This window comes from Leucopleurus acutus, assembly GCF_964270905.1.
Source record: "Leucopleurus acutus genome assembly, chromosome: 2".
Classification (NCBI taxonomy): domain Eukaryota; kingdom Metazoa; phylum Chordata; class Mammalia; order Artiodactyla; family Delphinidae; genus Leucopleurus; species Leucopleurus acutus.
This window is the reverse complement of record NC_139143.1, coordinates 135,891,215-135,909,930: the sequence shown is the minus strand read 5'-3', so window position 1 is coordinate 135,909,930 and position 18,716 is coordinate 135,891,215. Positions and strand designations below refer to the sequence as shown.

General features: G+C 40.0%; 2 protein-coding genes across 4 annotated transcripts in view; one reads left to right on the top strand and one right to left on the bottom strand.

The window, feature by feature from the left end:
* The window catches only part of DNAI4 (dynein axonemal intermediate chain 4), a gene marked incomplete at its 5' end in the record, with an annotated part of 123,748 nt that extends 113,681 nt beyond the window's left edge, over positions 1 to 10,067 (bottom strand). Inside the window, 3 exon segments of the mRNA XM_082863468.1 lie at positions 756 to 939; positions 9,899 to 9,983; positions 9,986 to 10,067. Coding sequence (XP_082719594.1) covers positions 756 to 939; positions 9,899 to 9,983; positions 9,986 to 10,067 — 351 coding nt within the window.
* A 124-nt stretch (positions 10,068 to 10,191) lies between these two features.
* MIER1 (MIER1 transcriptional regulator) overlaps positions 10,192 to 18,716 on the top strand; it is a 54,115-nt gene continuing 45,590 nt past the window's right edge. Inside the window, exons 1-4 of one of the 3 annotated variants that reach the window (XM_082833873.1) lie at positions 10,192 to 10,332; positions 11,464 to 11,564; positions 13,965 to 14,032; positions 14,521 to 14,650. In XM_082833873.1, the coding sequence (XP_082689999.1) occupies positions 10,266 to 10,332; positions 11,464 to 11,564; positions 13,965 to 14,032; positions 14,521 to 14,650 (366 nt within the window). In that variant the 5' untranslated portion in view covers positions 10,192 to 10,265. Of the gene's footprint in view, positions 10,333 to 11,463; positions 11,565 to 11,646; positions 11,689 to 13,964; positions 14,033 to 14,520; positions 14,651 to 18,716 lie in introns of all 3 variants that reach the window. The other 2 variants (XM_082833875.1, XM_082833874.1) reach the window with 2 other exon arrangements.

Sequence of the window (18,716 nt, the reverse complement as noted above, 5' to 3'; positions counted from 1 at the left end):
CTGAGCTGACTAAATAATTCTTAAGGTCATGAGTAGACTTCTTCATTCCACTCTAATGTTCTTACTACCAATAACGAATTATAGGCGCCAACTGCCAATATTATGCTGTAAGATATGTTATATGGCAAAGATTCTAACAAAATCAATATATCAATACAGGCATACCTCATTTTACTGTGCTTCACTTTATTGCACTTCACAGATATTGTTTTTTACAAATTGAAGGCTTGTGACAACTCTGCATCCAGCAAGTCTATTGACACCATTTTTCCAACAGCATTTGCTCACTTTGAGTCTCTGTGTCACATTTTTGTAATTCTCGCAATATTTCAAACTTTTTCATTATTATTATATTTGTTATGGTAATCTGTGACCAGTGATCTTTGATGTTACTATGACTTGCTGAAGGCTCAGAGGATGGTTAGCACTTTTTGGCAGTAAAGTTTTTTAATTAAGTCACGTACGTTGGAATTTTTAAACATAATGCTACTGTACTCTTAAGAGACTACAGTATAATGTAATAATTTTTATATGCATTGGGAAGCCAAAAAAACTCAAGTGACCCACTTTATTGTGATATTTGTGTTATTCAAGTGGTCTAGAACTGAACCTGCAATATCTCTGAGATATGCCTGTATTAGAAGTTATTGTTTCAAAGCAGCATATTTTCTACCTTTAACATTTCAATCAAGTTCTTCCCAGTGTCATTTTCAAAAAAAAAACTCAAAATATTATGAATTAATAAAGAATATTACCCGCATGGCTGTCTTTGTGGAGGAAATATTCATTTTTTCTACTGTTTTGGGGTCAGGTAGAATCACCATGTTTTTTGACCCAGCCATTCTGCTTTGGTTTGCACTAATATATCCTCCTTTCATTTGCGCTCCTTTTGCTGGGCCAGTAAAGCTAATAGACCTCTTCGACTGTGCGCCAGTGTTTCTATATCAGGAAAAGAAAACATAACACTGAGGATCCAGGATTGAAGAAAAATTAGCCAATGATAAAAAAGTAGATTTTCATTTAGAAACATGGAAACAATCTAAACATATAAACAAGAAAAAAATAGTAGCCACTTGAGAGCTCATTATGTGTAAGCATAGTTCTAGAATGTTTACAAGCACTGTGTCACTTTTTCCTCACAATAATTCTAAGACATTATTTTATATAACATTATTTTATATAAAGTTACAGAGGCTTAGAGGGAAACATTCTTACTAGAGTTGAAATTTGAACCCAGGCAGTCAGATCAAAAGTCTACACTTATTTCTCTGGGTCTCAGTTTCCTTATCTGTAAGATGAGGATAAGATAGTACTTAATTCATTGGTTATTATGAGGATTAAATGTATTAATTTCTATATTATGGTTAGGAAATGCCTGACACATAGTAAGCACAAATGAGTGTAGAGCGCAGTTTTGCAGGCAGATTGAAGAATGAGTAATAAAACCTGGGAAAGAATATCATGTTCCTGCCTGAACGATTACATAATAATTCTTAATAAGAGAAATTATAATCAAAATATTTGTATCCAGGAGAAAAAATATGATTTCACTTTTGGATCAATTCTCTAAATTCCTTAAGACAAAAACCTAATCATTCTTTCATTCTAGTACTCTGATTGTACTGCAGACTTCTATAAAACAAGAATGATCACCCCTTACACTATAAAAAGGCATTGTGTTTCCAAAGAAAACATTTTAAACAATACTTTTACTTTCCTGCTCATAAAAGATCAGACAAGAATAAAATACTTTAAAACGACAACAATCTACTTTTTATATTTTATTTTTCTTCATGGCATTTAGTACTACCTGACACTGTTTGTTGTCTACTCCTCTACTAGAATGTAAGCATCTTTAGGGCAAGAACTTTGTCTTGTTCATTGCTATACCGCTAGCACACAGGACAGTACCCAGTATATTGTGGGCACTATTAGTATTTTTTAAATAAATGACTAAATGAATTCCATTCATACTATTTCAAATTTACATTCTTTTAAAGTATCATACCCTATCCTCCCTCCTTCAGTCTCTAAATGACTTTAACTCCAACATTTCCAAGGAAACCAAATTAATCAATGAGGTAAGAATTCCTTAAATTTCTCTACCTTCATTATATTCTTCTTTCATATCCCACAAACTCATCTAATCCATCCTTATTTCTTTCCTCCTCTTTCAGTTCAAAAGTTGCTCTTCTTATCTAAGGTTAACCTTTCTGCCTGTGCTCTGAAACCTGTCTGTTACTACTTTTCTCAGGGACTCTTTTCCTTTGTAAAAAAAAATTTTTTTGGCCATGCCGTGTAGCTTGTGGGCTCTTAGTTCCCCAAGGACGGAACCCAGGCCCTCAGCAGTGAAAGCACTAAGCCCTAACCACTGGACTGCAAGGGAATTCCCATCTCAGGGACTCTTCCGTCAATAATCCTTGGTCTCCTATATCTTGTTTCCAATCTTTTTCCCTTCAGCATATAATTGTACTCCAGTCATCTCTTCAACTTAAAAATCCTTCCTTTACCTATCTATTACTAGTCTTCCACTATCTATTACTGTATCTCTCCTTCACTTTTTAAAATATTAGTCAATAATCCTGTCTATGTCCTTACTCCTCTTATGCTCCATAATTCACTACAATCTAATTCCACCCTCTCCTCTCCTACTGCAGAGACTACTTTCATTAAAATCACCTAGTCTTGTCCTTCAAATTGTCAGATCCAAAGGACTCTTTCCAGTACTTATCTTTGTAGCATCTGACGTCAGTTGACCATTCCCCCTTCTTCTTAAACTTGAGTTCTCAAATTGGTTTCTGTAACATAACTGTCTCCTATTCTTCACCCTCCTTGGGACCTCTAATTACCTGATCCTTCCATTTTCTACCAATTACTCAGTACCTTTTAGGTTTCTCTTCTTTCACTATTTAATCCAGTATCCACAATTCATCAACTGAATCACTCTTTTACCATTACCTTCAACTCTTATTTTCTTTCTCCCTTGAGCTTTGCCCTACTATCCCTACAAAATACAGTCTGTCCATTCTATTCTTCCTCTTTACTATATCATCTGCTTATTCCCATGGTCATACATTTGACCTTGTCCTTGTCAAGGACAAATACCCCTCAAATACTTCATATCCCCTTGCTTTATATTTCTCCTCAGTACTTCTTACTAACATATCTGTTACTTATTTATCTTATGAATTAGATGTTCCCCACCCAACCCTCCAACCCTGAGAATCTAAATTCCACGAGACTAGGGCCTTTGTGTTATTTTGTTCCCTGCTATATCCCTAATGCCTACCATAGTACCCAATACACAGTAGCTGCTTAATAAAAAATTGTCAAATGAATTCCCAAATCATTACATCCAATTCAAAACATTCTCTCAACCTTCATACTCAAATGTTTACCAGTCTACTGGGTAGCTCCAGCTAAATGTCTACTAGACATCTCAAACTAAATAGATGCATAATGAAATCATATCACATTTACTCATAAACCAGCTCTATCTCTTTTATTCCCTATAGGGACCAAATAGAAATGAATTAGCAAATGATGTTGCATTTACCAATTAGGTAGTTACTGTGATCTTATGAGATTCATCAATAAGCTCTCCCAAATCTTCAGACTATAAGTTTCATGGGAAGGAACCATGTCTACCATGATAGCCCCAACTCTTAGTACTCTGCCTGACAGAGTGGGAAATTAGATTCAGAAAGTACAGACTATTTTTTTAAAAAAATGAACTAAGTACCTGTAGCCAATTATGTTAGAAATTTATGGTGCACATCTAGCTATGTTAAAAAAACAGATGCTTTCAAAAGAGCCAAATTAGTGGGCAATAAATAGGATGACTTTCAGGATATATTCACTTTGAAAGTTTTGCCTGAAAAACAGTCATGATACAAGAGGTTATGTAGCTGTACATTCCTGAGTTTTCTGAAGCAGGGACCTAATCTATTTTGTTCACTCCTATGTCTTCAGTACCTAGGGCAGTAGCTGGAAAATATAAGGCATTCAGTTGGTACCTGTAGAATGAACACCATGAGCACCTGATGACCACTTCTATGAAAAAAGAGACTAATGACATTAAAAGCATGCTACACATACATAAATCTCACTATGAAAAAAATAACCACAAGAGGAAAGAAGGAATGGCTTAAGAAAAAGTGTATTAGCCACTTCTTCATTTAATGAGATTAAGGTAAAAATTTCAATCTAAACCCAATCAATTACTTTCATTTATCCAACTGTTATTCATAAAACACTTATTGTACATAAGGCTACATGCTGGCAGAGATACTATATGAATCAGATATGGGCCCTAAGGAGCTAACCGTCTAATAAGAGATAAAATATATATATGATTACAATGCAAGCACAAAATTGTATTTGCCTCAAGACTTACATGTAAGATGAAATGAAAGTTGTGGTAAAGATTACCTTGGGTAAGAGGAGTGAGCAGAGAAATCATGAAGATGGCATTTGAGTTAGGCTTGAATGTAGGTCAAATTCAAAAGAAGTACAGGGGCCCGAATGTATATGTGTGCTTGTGTCTGATGCACATGCAGGTGAGGAGGGATAAGGACAGGACAGGAAATGCACCCTGAGCAAAGATCATTGTGAATGATGACAGTAGGAAAGCATGTGGTATATACAGGGTATCTTAAATGATTCAATTAGAAGGAAATTGAAGGAAAACAAAGTTAAGCTTTGAAAAAATAAAATGGCCAGGCTAAGTCTCTGAAATTTACTACACAAGCATGAGAGTGCCTTTGAATGATTTTGAGCATAAGAGTTAACTGCTCAAAACTATGCTTCAGAAAAATTTAGCTATATTCAGAACACACTAGAAGCAAGAAGACCATTAGTTAAGATGCTATGGAAATAGGCCAGATGAGAAGTAATCAAGGCTTAACCTGGGGTGGCAAATGTAGAAATAAAACAAATGCTAAATACAGCATGTATTAAGCATATCTTTTTATTTTCTGTATTTTGATGTTTTAATATCTAGGAACTTGCTAACCCTTGAGGGACTGCCCCTCCCAGGGCTAATCAATTCTTATACATAGTAAGGGACTTGCCTACAAGCAAACCTTTTACACGCAAACCAACCAATCCAGAGTCCATACCCTCAACCATCTCCTTCATCAGGCTCTCAAAGAGATCTCACTCTCTGGGTCACTATCCACTTGCTCTAATCACTGTAGGGACAGGAACCAGACAACTAGGGATAGTCCCTATGCCCAGAGCCTTTTGAAATTATTCAAACAAGCTATTCCTACACCTGCTTATTCCGCTTTGTCCATTTCTCCCCATGGGAACCACAATAAAGCTTCTTGCCCATGTTTTCCCCTTGCTAGTTTTACCTCCTGCTCAGCCCTGGTGCTTCCTCATGTGGCCCCACTATGTGGTACAGCATGCCATGTCTCCTGATTCTAGGGATCTATGAGTATTTAAAAAAAAAACCAAAAAAACCTTCTTCCTTCATGATAGTTATTTCTGTGTCTATGTACCTGATTAAAACATACCCCAAGTACCCTTAAACCACAGATACAGAACAAACAGGACTTACTTGATAATAACAATGCCACTTAAAATCTAAACTTCAAAGTACTTCCACTATATTTGTAATTTAATTCTTTTATTTATTTATCTCATTTTTTTAAAATGGAAGTATAATTGACCTACAGTTCCAGGTGCACAATATTGTGATTCAATATTTCCATACATTACAAAACGATCACCACCCTAATTCAATTCTTATAATAAATTATGAGATATTTAATTGCCATGTTTTACAAGTGAGAAACTTAAAACTCAAAGAGATCAACTTAAATGCCAAAACTCATCCAATAACTCACAGACTATGTGTTCTTGAGCAAGTTTCTTAATCTGTTTCTTTCCTCATATGTAAATTAAGGTTAATAATAGTATCTGCCTCAAAGAGTTAAGGCGATGATTAAATTAGTCATTATTTCCAAAGCACAATAAGAAGTTAAATTGTAGACATGTTCAAGTTTAGATATTATGAGTGATATCCTGGTGGAGCTGTTTGGTAGCAGTTGAAAATCAAGAGGAAAGTGAATTTCAGGGAACAAAAGTGAGAACTGGAGATACAGATTTGAGAATCTTTCATGGAGATGATAATAAATGAACTGAGTCCCAAAATAAAAACCTAAAGATACAAAGAGAAGGTAATAGGGCCAAGGAGAGAAACTGGAGGTAGAAAGAAAGTAAAACCAGAAAAAAGGCATCTTTGCCAGTAGTAAGTGAACCAATTCAGGGTTGGTTCAGGGTTAAGGAGGGGAAGATTGATATTGTCAAATGCTGCAGAGAGGTAAAGAGAAAGCCCATTGAATTTGGTGACTTTTGAAACCTTTAGGTTACTCATTATTGACCTGAGTAATTTTCATATAGAAATGGAGACAACAGACTGCAAGTGTTAAAGAGTAAACACAGATACTTTCGGTTTCTGGTCTGACGTGTAAAGGCCATGAAAGACATCAATCCTGTACTCACAAGAAAAAGGCTGAGCAAACTGAAAATCAATGGGTCTTCTTAGGTCCATCAGAGAATTAAGGTTACAGACAAACCCTCACACTGAAAGACTGAGATGCAGGAATAACAGAATCACAACTTACTGGGAGCAGAAACTGCCACTAGAGCCAACAAGTGGTAGGAAAACCTAAAGGGTAATTGCCTAATTGCTGGAAACTGAGTGTAGACTAATTCAAAAGAGAAAAAACTGCTGGGGGCCCAGCCTTAGGGAGCTCCCCCCAACAACACTTTTATCGAGTTTTACCTTTACATACTCCACCAGGCTCTCAGGATGAAGATCAGAGTAAAACTCCCTGATAGTTCCAGCAGGGGGACAGGAAGTAACCATTTTGAAATATACCTGGAATGTTCAGTTATCCTTAACAAAGGCCTGCCCTCAAGGAAAACCATTTTACCAGAGCCTAACCAGTGTGGGGGGAGGGAAATAACCTACTCGAAGTCCATCTAACCTTCTTGTTCCACCTCAAGAGAAAAATTCTGAGAAATACTTATGAAGGTCACAGCCCAGGGACAAAGGCCCACTAAAAGATTAAGACCTAATCATAGGATTATGGCACACTCCCCTCCCCCTTCCCCCCTCCCTCACATATCTTACCACCACATCAACAGGGCTCCTGTATAACTGAATTACAATGGGAAGAACTGTAAGGCTCAGACTCTAAGAAGGAGTCTCTAGGGAAACCTAAAAAGCCAGAGGAGACAAAAAGCAGGACACTAGAGGAAACTGAAGTCTTGGAAACCTATAGCTACAGCAAACAGCCTAATTCCTAGACAGATAAACATAAATCCTCACACTAAGGGCTTACTTACCTCAGTTCATATTACCTGATGCAACATGTTCAGCTTTCAACAAAATACATGGCATACCAAAGAGCAAAAACAGTCTGAAGAAACAAAGCCAGGATTAGAGCCAGAATAAGATATGGCAGAGATTTTGGAATTATCAAGACTGGGAATTTAAAATAATTATGATTAATATGCTAAGGATCCTAATGGAAAAAGTAACATGCAAGAACAGATGAAAACTCTCCCCACCCCCCAAATCAAAAGGAAATGAATGAACACGTAAGGAAGAACAGAGAAACTGGGGAAAGAAGTGAGATAAAAGCAGTGAAGGAAACACTAGTGGTTTTTACCACAATGGAAGATTGTCCAATACAGCCAACCCCCAAATTATGATTTTTTGACTTTACAGGGGTGTGAATGTGATATGCATTCGGTAGAAACTGTACTTCGAATTTTTATCTTTTCCTGGACTAACGATATACTATAAAATGATACTCTCGTGATGCTGGCAGTGAGCCATAGCTCCCAGTCAGCCGTGCAATCATGAGGGTAAACAACCAATACATTTACAATCATTGCTTTTAAGTTTCAGTACAGTATTCAATAAATTACATGAGCTATTCAACACTTTATTATTTAACAGACTTCATGTTAGATGATTTTGTCGAACTGTAGGCTAATATAAGTGTTCTGAGCATGTTTAAGGTAGGCTATGCTAAGTATGATGTTTGGTAGGCTAGGTGTAATAAGTGCATTTTCTACTTAATGATATTTTCAACCTGTGATGGGTTTACTGGGACATACCTCATTGTAAGTTGAAGAAGATCTGTATTGCTAAGCCAATGGGAAAAACCCAATATAGGAAAAATTGGAGTGAGAAAGTGAAAAATTGATAAATACATGTTTCATGATATCCTTTCCAAGATCAGGATTAAGTCTTAAACTGAGAAAGATGAGAAACATTAGGTCAAACCAATGGTTGTAAACTTTAGTGTGTATGAAATTTTGTTTTAATTAGATAATATGGCTACCTCAAAAAGTGAAGGTTATATTAATTTTTATCTCCCACCACACTCTTTCCTTAATAGGTAATCTCCCATGAATGTGTCATTATTCAAGAAATCCCGAAGGGAATTTTTCTAACACTCTCTCAGGTACTCTGAGAGTTTTATGATTTTTTAAAAATTCACATGAAACCAACTTAATGTTAGTTTGAGATTGCCATACCTACAAGTAAAAACAAAAACCAGACGAGATGAGCAATAACCAATGTTACTCAAATACATATTCACTCATTTGTTTGCTGCGAGCAAATATTGTCTTCTTCACTCTAAGTAGTAGCAGTGAACAAAACTCTCTGCCATTATGGAGTACATCATAGCTTGGATGAAGACAGATTAACAAACAAGTATATAATGTATCAAACAGAAATAAATTTTATGGAGAAGAATAAAGCAAGTTGAGGGACAGGAAGTACTGGGGAGAGTAGTATTATTTTACATAGGGTAATTAGAGAAGGACTCTTTGATAAGGTGACACGTGAAGAAAATGAGTGTCATGAGATTACTAGCGGGTACAGTATTCCAAAGAACAGCAAATGCCCAGGCCTTGAAGTTGGAAAATATGCCTGATATTGTTGTGGAACAATATGGAGTGTAATTAGCCAGGGGGAAGAATCCAAAGTGAGATTCTGTGGGACCCTGTGAGGATGTGAGCTTTTACTCTGAGTGAAATGGGAGAAATTGGAGGCTTTTGAGAAGAGCCACAGTGATTACTATGTTGAGGGTGAGGGCAAGATCATTTAGGTGTTTACTGCAATGTAACAGTGACTTACATTGGAGTGGTAGTCTGGACTTATTTTGCAGGTAGAAATGGTAGAATCTGCTGATGGAGTGGGGTATTGAGAAGTCAAGGGTAACCCAAAGTTTTTTTACTGAGTAACTGTAAGAGTGGAAATTGCCATTTACTGAAATGGGAGACCGCAGAGTTGATTAGAGGGCAAAATAAGTTCAGTTTTAGATACAAATTTTGAGATGCCTATTAACTTTTAAGCACTTCAGTGTAATTGCTGGACTAAGGGACCATTTGAAGTTGTAAGCGAGACATCTGTAGAGCTGTATGCTTTTCTTCAGCCTCTCGTCCAACTGCTGCAGAACAACAGAGAAAGTTGTAAGCTGGAATGAGTTTTAAGGCAGGATGGTATGAGAAGGCAGAAAAAACCCTCAACTACAGAGCATAGTAATGTTCGGTCTGGTGGCTCACAGAAGCTGAGAGGGTTGAACATCTGGGCACAGCTTGGAGGCAACAAGCTGGAGACTGCAGACCGGGAAAAAAAAAAACAGGAGTGCTAGGAGGAGGGTGGTTCCCAACAAACTAAGTCTTTTCTCGACCAAGCACAGCAGTAGAGGTTTGGAAAAGGCAGTCCTAGGCCAACGAAGTAGACACTGCCGCCTCGGAGGTTCGAGGGTTGCCGACTGAACACTGATGCAGTAAGTGCTAAGATCTAAAAGGGCTCCCTCCGGGACCCAGGGGAATGGACTTAGGTTTTAGCGCCGGAACTTACACCCCGACGTTCGGCTGTTTGCGGCTGTCTACCGGAGAGATGGGCATGGTGGCGACTGGGTGGGGAGTGGTCGACCACCGCCTTCCCTGGCTGCTTCTGGAGCCCCTGTACCCCAACCCCCGGCGTCAGCCGCTCCGGCTAAGGCACGGGAATGTTTGCCGGGCGTCATGGAGACGGTGGAGCCTTGGCTCAACAAGCGGCCGCGCGGTTGGCTGGCGGCTGGAGGCCGAGGAGGAGGGCGGAGGCGGAGGGGAGGACAGAGGGTTGGTGGAGCAAGAGCAAGCCCCGGACGACGACTAGAAGAAGGAGGCGGGCGGCCCGGGCCCTAGGCCCCTCCCAGGCTCTGAGTCTCCCGGGCTGCAGGCGGATGGATGGGGCTTCTTCAGGCGGTGGCGGCAGCAGCGGAGGTGGAGGCGGCAGCAGCGGCAGCGGCTGTAAGTGCAGCCTCCATAAACCATCTCTCCTCTCCTAGCCCTGTTTGGGTGGAGGGGCTCCCGAGGTGTCCTCGGTCCCCTTTCTCTGCTTCCCCTCCCCCACTGCAGAGTACCGCCCGGAAGACCCTTAACTTCCGGGGCGGGGCTGAGAGAGCGCGCCGGGCGCGCTTCCCCTCCCGGAGTGGCGCCGGCCACCCAAGGCGCATGCGCAGCTCTGCATCGCCATCCACCCCCTTCCCAGACTGGTCTTTTGCTTTGGCGGTGGCGGTGGCGGTGGCGGCGGCGGCGGCGGCGGTGGCGCCGGCGCCAGTCTTCCCCGGCGTCCGCGGCGCGCTGGGAGTCCGCTGCGGAGTGAGTTCGCTTCGCCTTGTCCGCTTCCGCCTTTCTCCAGTCGGCCCCGGAACGCGGTCGGGGTGGGGTCAAGCTGACCGCCCCGCTGTGGCTCCGCCTCTTTTCCGCAGTATCTCCGGGTTCTGTCTCAGCCCGGGAAGGCTCCTGCTCCCACTGCAACCCCCTGTGGTGAGCAGGGTCTTGGGCAAACCGGCCCTTTTCGGAGGGAGTGAGGGAGGGAAGAGAAGCTCGAAGAGGGTGTTGTTGTGAGGGAATGAGGTCTTCCCAGGCCTTGGGTGTATCCCTGGGGGCAGATGCCTCCCTAGTCTTTGAATGGCCTTGTTCTTTCAGCTTTTGGTGGAAAGATCTCTGGCCTGGAGACCATCTCTAGTCCTCGTTTGCTGTGTGACCTTGGGCGAGTCACTACCTCTCTCTGGGGCCCCAGTTATACCTAAAGCTTCTTCCAACGCTAAAACTCTTAATTTTGCAGAAAAGCTTATGCAGTTCCAAGATTGGCCCGTCTACTGAGGCCGCTTAGACGAGATGACCCGGACTTGAGTGAACCTTTCTTCAATCATGGGTGGAATGAGGCGACCTATTTATTGGATCGCTTTTATTCCTTTATCATCAGTTACAAATTGCATGACTCAAGACTCATTAATGTTTTTCTAAAATTGTCATGGGATTCCTGTCCTAATTCCTGGCCGTCTTTTTAAAAATTAGAGACAGGGCGAATGGTGAGCTTGTAGTATCATCGTCTCTAGTCTCGTTACTACTGAGGCTCTCTTTCCTTTGATCCAGATGGTGTGGTGGCTCGATTCTCCCAGTGCCTGGCTGAGTTTCGGACGTGGTTAAGAACCAACTGGTTGAGGTTCAATGCAGACAAGACGGATGTGATGCTGGTAGGCAGGGGCACACTTGGAGATTAAGGGAGGGAAAGTCCAAACTCCCTCAAGTAATATAAATGTTATATTACTCTTCCAGTGTTTGAGAACTGCTGATGGGCCAATAATTTCCAGAATTTGGGTGAGATAAAAATAACATGTCAACAATATAAAAACTATCAAAGTATCAGTTTGTGATAATCTGATAAAATGGAGCCACTGGATAAAACTCTTTATGTAAAAATTATGAAAAGAAAAACCAGAACTGTTCTTTGAAGAACCAGAAGGCTATATAGGTGTTTTGGGGTGGCGTTAATAATAAAAATCAAACTAACAAAAAGATGATGCTGATTGTCATAGATGTGGGGCTTCCAAATGTAATGCATTACTGCTTTGTAACCTACATTTTGCCTGCTAGAGTAAAGGTAAAACTCAATTTATCTAAAATGCACATTTTAAAAATAGGTGAAGTTTTTTGACATTTATCTATCTTCAACCAAATTAGTATAGTTATCCATAAATTTTCACCTGCACATCATGTGTAGCCTGTCACTCTTAAATAAAAATTTAAGGAAATAGTTAACACAATAATCTCAAAAGGGACTCATGGACTCTAAAAATTGTTAGATACAGAATTTGGTTTTAGGGTTTTGAATGTGCTGTTTTAATCTATTTCATTCAAACAGCCCCAGAGTCTGAATTGTTTTCTTGGTGCATTTTTTTTGTTCTTGTTTTTGTTTTTTTTTTTTGCGGTACGCGGGCCTCTCACTGCTGTGGCCTCTCCTGTTGCGGAGCACAGGCTCCAGACGCGCAGGCTCAGCGGCCATGGCTCACGGGCCCAGCCGCTCCGCGGCATGTGGGATCCTCCCGGACCGGGGCACGAACCCGTGTCCCCTGCATCGGCAGGCAGACTCTCAACCACTGCACCACCAGGGAAGCCCTTCTTGGTGCATTTTGAGAGGTACCTTTTTGAAGTGCATAACATGTTTATATTGTATACATTATATTTGAATCAGGTATTGGTCCTGAATAAAAGGTTATATTTCTTAGGTATGTGTAAATTGCCAGGTTACTTATTGGTTAGTTTGGGATACTGGCTGAAGAAAAATTGAGACCTTAAAATGCTTTTGTTAATAGCAAAATAACTTCGAGGGGTTCGTGTGTGTGTGTGTGTGTGTGTGTGTGTGAGTGTGTATGTATTATGTTTGTGTATTGCAGCCTCTATAAAATTGTTTAAAACTTTTTAATGGAGTATGCAGTAAATTGCTTAAAAAGAATTTCCCAATATAACAGCAGTTTTGAGTAGCTTATGTGGTAAAAGTTAATGTTAGTTTGCCTGAAAATAAGGAAGCCTTTAGGTGGGGAATGGGAGCTAAAGAGGCATTTATTCAGGCTTTGTATAGTGATTTTTTTGTTTTGGGACATTAGCCACAAACCTCACATATAATTGGAATTAACCACACCTTTTAGCTTAACTGTAAACGTTTTACTACACAATTCTAACAGCTACCATTTTGGATATCACAAAATAAAGATTATAAACCGTAATAATTTTAAACAGCTCATAGGCAACGGTGAATTTTCTCATGCTTTCAACTCTGTAATGTCCCGTTTTCAGCTCCTCTGGTATCAATAGGCTTTAAAGATTTATTTTTTGTTGACCCAAGTATAAATATTGAGTGTTTGTATTTGAATACAAAGAAGACATCTGTTGAATTAATCCAAAGTGCTGAAGAACTCAGGGTAATGGGTGGAAATACCAAGGAGGTAGATTCTGGTTTGTTAAAAAGAAGAATGTTCCAAACATTAGAGGTTTTTTTGAAGAGCAGCCTTTTCATGAGATAGTGAGTCATTGGAGGTGTTTAAGCTTAGGCAGAAAAGCCTGGTAGTGGGGAAACAGAATGAGGGATTCCCACCTAGACAGTGTAGAAATTGACTAAGGACCTCTAAGATCCCATCCAACATTAAGATTCTATGACTAATGAATAGTTAATTTTTACATATTTGATACTGAAGAGGTAAGCAAGCATTTTGAGAATTTGCTTTCCTTAAGATGGCTCCTTAAAATTTTTGAAGTATAGCACTAGAATAAAATGGGGAGTAAAACTATACTGAATTCAATAATAATGTTACCAATGACTTACAATATTGGAGCTGTTTCTTTTTACCTTTAGAATATCTGAACCTAAAAAAAAAAAATCATGTAACCCACATTTACAAAAAAAGGAAGGAGAAAAATGTAGAGGGAATGTTTCCCCTAAACGATAATGCCACATAAAAATAGTAAAATTGATAACACAATATTAATAAACCTAAAAGTCATTTATCAGTAAGATGGATATCTATTCAAATATGTCCCAGACCTCGATATTCCTGACAATTTCAGAATTTATTCAGTAGCTTATTTATTCAGTAGCTTATTTATTCAGTAGCTTAAGGGACCGTGATCCCCAGCTCTTTATCACAATTGGGATTCTTGTTGATGAATTAACTGAAGAATCAAAGATTTAACAGGCTTAAGCAAGTTATTCCTGTACCTTGCATTTTGACAATACTTTTTAATTTTCCTTTTGATAACCCGCTAAATTTCATATATTAGCTTTAGTATTTAAATGGATAATTCTCCTTCAACCAGTGGTTTTATAAAGCCTGAGTTTCTACCTCTAGGCCCCTTATTTTTCTTATCTTTACCCACCTCAGGTCTATGCACATACATTGTTCTTTGCCTTCACAGCTGTTTCCATCAAGCATCTCAAAGTGAAAAGTGTTTGAATATGAACTGGCTTATACAAAAGTCATTTCTATTTCGAGTCCAAAGGACTAAGGTAATTCAACAGGGTAACTCAGAAACTGTATACCTATGCTAAAATATTTATTCCCTCAAGGAATCCTGAAAAATACTTTTATATAAGTATTATAAAAAAATAAAATGAAAATACTGTACAGTACAGTTAATGGTAAAAATTGTTTGTAGATTTGGGAACCTTAAAGTTTTCCTTTCTCTTCTTTCCCTTGCTTTTCTTTCAGTAGAAAATGTGCATCAGATGTTTATGTTTAATTGGTTTACAGACTGTCTGTGGACTCTTTTCCTGTCATATTACCAGGTAATGTCCTTACTTAGCAGCTACTTCATATACCTATAAATGCACAAAATATTCATGCACAAATTATTATTGGACATAAGAATTTCAAGTTAATGTTGAATCTTTGGAAATAAGCTACTTAATAGAGTCTAGAATTTTAAGGGAATACAAATAACTTAAAACAGACTTCCCCATATTCCTTGTAAGTTAAGTATCAGTTTAAAGAAAAATTGTATACGTGCACGTTTATGCAATATATTGCAGTGCTGGCATCACATTATTTGGAGGGAATGAATGAGTTTCATATATAACTTGTTGACTTTGGTAGTCATTTTTGAAATTGCAATAAGAAGAACCCTTGAACATTTGGGGGAAAACAGGTCTTTATGAAATAAGACTTTCTAACTTCTGGTTTGGTAAAATGTGTTAGTGCACGTTTTAATATCACGTTTGCATTACCCAGTATCTGCCTTAGTAATGGAGGTGAAACATGTTTGTTATTTTGCAATCATTGGCTCTGGCAGTCATCAGAATTGTCACCAAAGCCACTTGGCAGTTCTAGGCCAATACATTAAAATAAACTTTTAACTTGCAGGCATTTCAGGCGTTGCACATAAGCAAGTTCTCCATCTATGCAGTCGAGTCGGAGATTATTTATATCTATTAAAGAGCAGCTTTTCAATATTTCACATTTAAATATTTTCTCTAGTTGTGCAGAATTCAGCCGTTGCACAATTATGTTGCTACTGGCATTGCAGAAGGTGTGTGAGGAAAAGCAAATGATATATGAGGATGGCAGTCTACCTAGCACAATCCCTTTTCTTAATCTCTGCTGTGACCTCTAAGATTTTGGTACATGGGATTTTACAGTTCCTGTAGGGAAAGAACCGAGAGAAATATCTGTCAAGGGATAACCGCTTTCAAAGCGCACTAGTTGCAGCTGTTGCATCACAGCAACATCCGTTTTCTAACAAATGCACTTCAAAAAAAGCCTACATGTGAAATGTATCGTATCTTTTCCCCTGCGATATGAAGGCAGGACGCGGCTAGTTTGGCTAGTTTCCTCGACCTCTCTGGTCCCTAGAGCCCTCTCCCGGGCTGGAGTCGCGGATCCGCTAGGGCAGGCGCCCGGCACGAAGATGCCCGCCTCCCCCCACACCCACCTTGGCTCCGCCTCCTCTGCGCTCCTCCGGGGGAGGGCTGCCTCGGGGCCGCGCGCGCGCGCTCCGGCCTTTTCCCTCTAGTCCAGCTCAGCCCGGGCGCCGCGAGGGGGCGGAGTGGGGTGTGGTGGGCGCGCTCGGGCGGCTCCTGCGCGTTCCCGCCGAGGCAGCGGCGGCGGGAGCGGCAGAGACGGTGGCGGCGGCGGCGGGAGTCCCGTTGCCGAGTCTTACATCCGGGTTCTGGCCGTGACCCAGCTGCGGCCGCCGCGGAGATGTGACCCGTCAGTACGGCAAATATGGCGGAGGTAAGGGAGTGAGCTCCCCCTCCCCGTCCCGGAGCCGGGCGCCCCCAGGTCCGGGCCGGGGAGGAGTGGAGTGGGCCTGGCTAGGGGAGGCCCAGCCCTGCTGGCGCCACTGCCCACCTGTTGTCCGGAACAGGCCGCGCTCTGGGCGGGAGCTTTCCGTGGAACTTAGTTGGGATGGGTCCGGGGGCAGGAAGAAGCGGAGGCGTAGTTGGACTTCGGGGGGCACTTTGAAGGGTCGAGGGCTGCGTAGCCGTGCGTACGGAGAGGGGCGAGGGGGAGGGGGCGCCCGCGGGGCTGGGGCGCCTGTGGCGCAACTTCGCCGGCCGGTGCTAGGGGCCAAGAGAGGAGCTGCTGCTTCCTCTTCTTGCGAAGTTTCTTCCTTCCCTAGCCGAGATGCTGTTGCGCCCTTCCGCGTCACCCTTGTCGGTTTGCTACTGACATTCTGCCTGTGTTGGGGAAAACGGCCTTTGATTAACTCTGTAATTTTCTAGATGGTGACCAGATGAGCGTGGAGAAATAAACCTGGTCTTTCGCAATCCATCCCTCTAGGTTGGGGGAGTCTCCCCATTTCTTCAAACATTCCCCTTCCCCCCCACCGGAGAACCTCTTTTACTCTCTTTACGTTTCAGAAGAGTTGCTTTCTCCCTTTCTTACCCCCCATCACTTTCCAGGCATTTACCCCCCTTGCAAATCTAGGCTGTCTATTCTTGTCTTCTTTCTCTTCCAGTTTTTTTACCCCTTAGGGAAAAAATTTTTTTTCCCCCGTTTGCTCTTTTTCTAGTAAAAGAGTTGCCAAAGCCCCGTTTTTCGGTGGCAGTTGTTTTACATTTTGGGGCCTCAGATCGGTGGGCAAATAACCTCTCTCGATTAATTTGAATTTAGTATATGCTACTGGAGATTTAAATTTTTCCCTCTGATTTAAACCTTTAAATATTTGATTTTTTTTAACACGTTTTTTCCCCTTACCGTCTGAAGAATTTCGCTGTCCTTTACTCGCTGGAGTTCAAGAGGTGATATATTTGGACTTTTATGTCTTCTTTGAGTAGAGCCACTCTAAATGTTGATAAAGCCATTTTTATTCATGTGAGAATTACCATTTTCATAGTCTCAGAGGCACCTAAAAACAGATTCAGGAAGTAGGTAATTTTATTTATCATCCAACCCCAGTTTTTGTCTTCATTATTTGCTAAATGAAGTCAATGGTGAGTACACTTATCAGTACCATAATTTCTCCTTTTAAAACCTTGGAATACAGAAACATAGGTTATGGAAAAGAATCTTAATTTGGAGGCCTTTTCATGTACCTGTTGAGTGGAGAGACCTAAAGCTTAAACAGTTTTCTGGAGTGGCTCTTACGGTGCTCCTTCCCCTTTATGGAAACTGACTTTATATTTATGTCTTGGAGTATTTGCTATTAAAAGAGGAAGAGATTTTACTGTAGCAGGATTGATTGCTGCCAGTATTATTTTTAAAACTTCAATATTCTGATTTAAAACTAAATTTAGATCTTAGGATTTATTTCAATTTCTTTTGCTCTTTGTGGTTAAATAATTGTATTTCAAGAAATTATGAGTTGGAGAAAACATAGTTCTTTGTATTTCACTTAAATGTGACTGGATTTATTTCACTGGGCTGAAAGGTTTTTAGCCTTGATGAGGTTCTTAAGTGATTCTTTCCTTCATATGTAACAGGGGAAGGGGTTCTGTGTAGCTGGATTTACATATATTTTGTCAAATAGTCTTCATTGGATCCCATGCCCATTAGATAAGCAGCAGTGTGTTGTAATAGGAGATGTGGTTTCTTGCCTCGTGGTGCTGCTCACAATGGTTTGAGCTTTAAGTTCTGTAGTCATATTTTAAAGCAAGATATTACTGAAGGAAAATATCTTAGCATATGAAAATATGGTGAAATTTAAATTTAAAAGCTTACTCAGAAATTTTAACTGCCTACCACACTGAAAACTTAATATGTAAATAAAAGCATTTTAACATTTTATTTGTTTTAGAAATTAAAGATGGTTGCATTCATGTAAGAGAAGAAAAGCAATATTTTGAGCCACTGGTCATTTCCTAATAGTTTCAAGTGTATGTTTTAGTTTGCTTAAACATTACATCATTTGGAGAATGGAACTCTCATATTCTGTAGGAACACATGGATAGTTCAGTTTCAGGGAGAAAAAAACCCTGAATTTTGTTTTCAGTGCACTTTTTTAGTGACCTGGTATCTTAAAAATTCATCTTTTATATTCTTCCATTACTTGTAGATGGTTTTATTTATAGTGAATTTGGAGGAAGAGCGGAGGAACCTTCATCTCCTACAGAAAATCTAGAATAAAAAAAAAATTTTAGAATGATTTTAGAGACTGGTCATTTTAAAAATTAGATAAGGAGAAATGCTTGTTTTATATTATAGAGTGCTTTTACTTTTATGTGAACGCTCAGGAGATTCATTCTTTATGCTGCCAATACAAAGCATGTGGTAAAAATTCAAATGCCGTGCTCTTGCACTTTTGGTTAAATAGACCTGAGTATTGACACTAACTGATAAAATAACAGTAAGCGCAAGGTGACAGTATGCGTTTATTTGATAAATCTGAGGGGAAAACGGGTTATTGAAGAAATA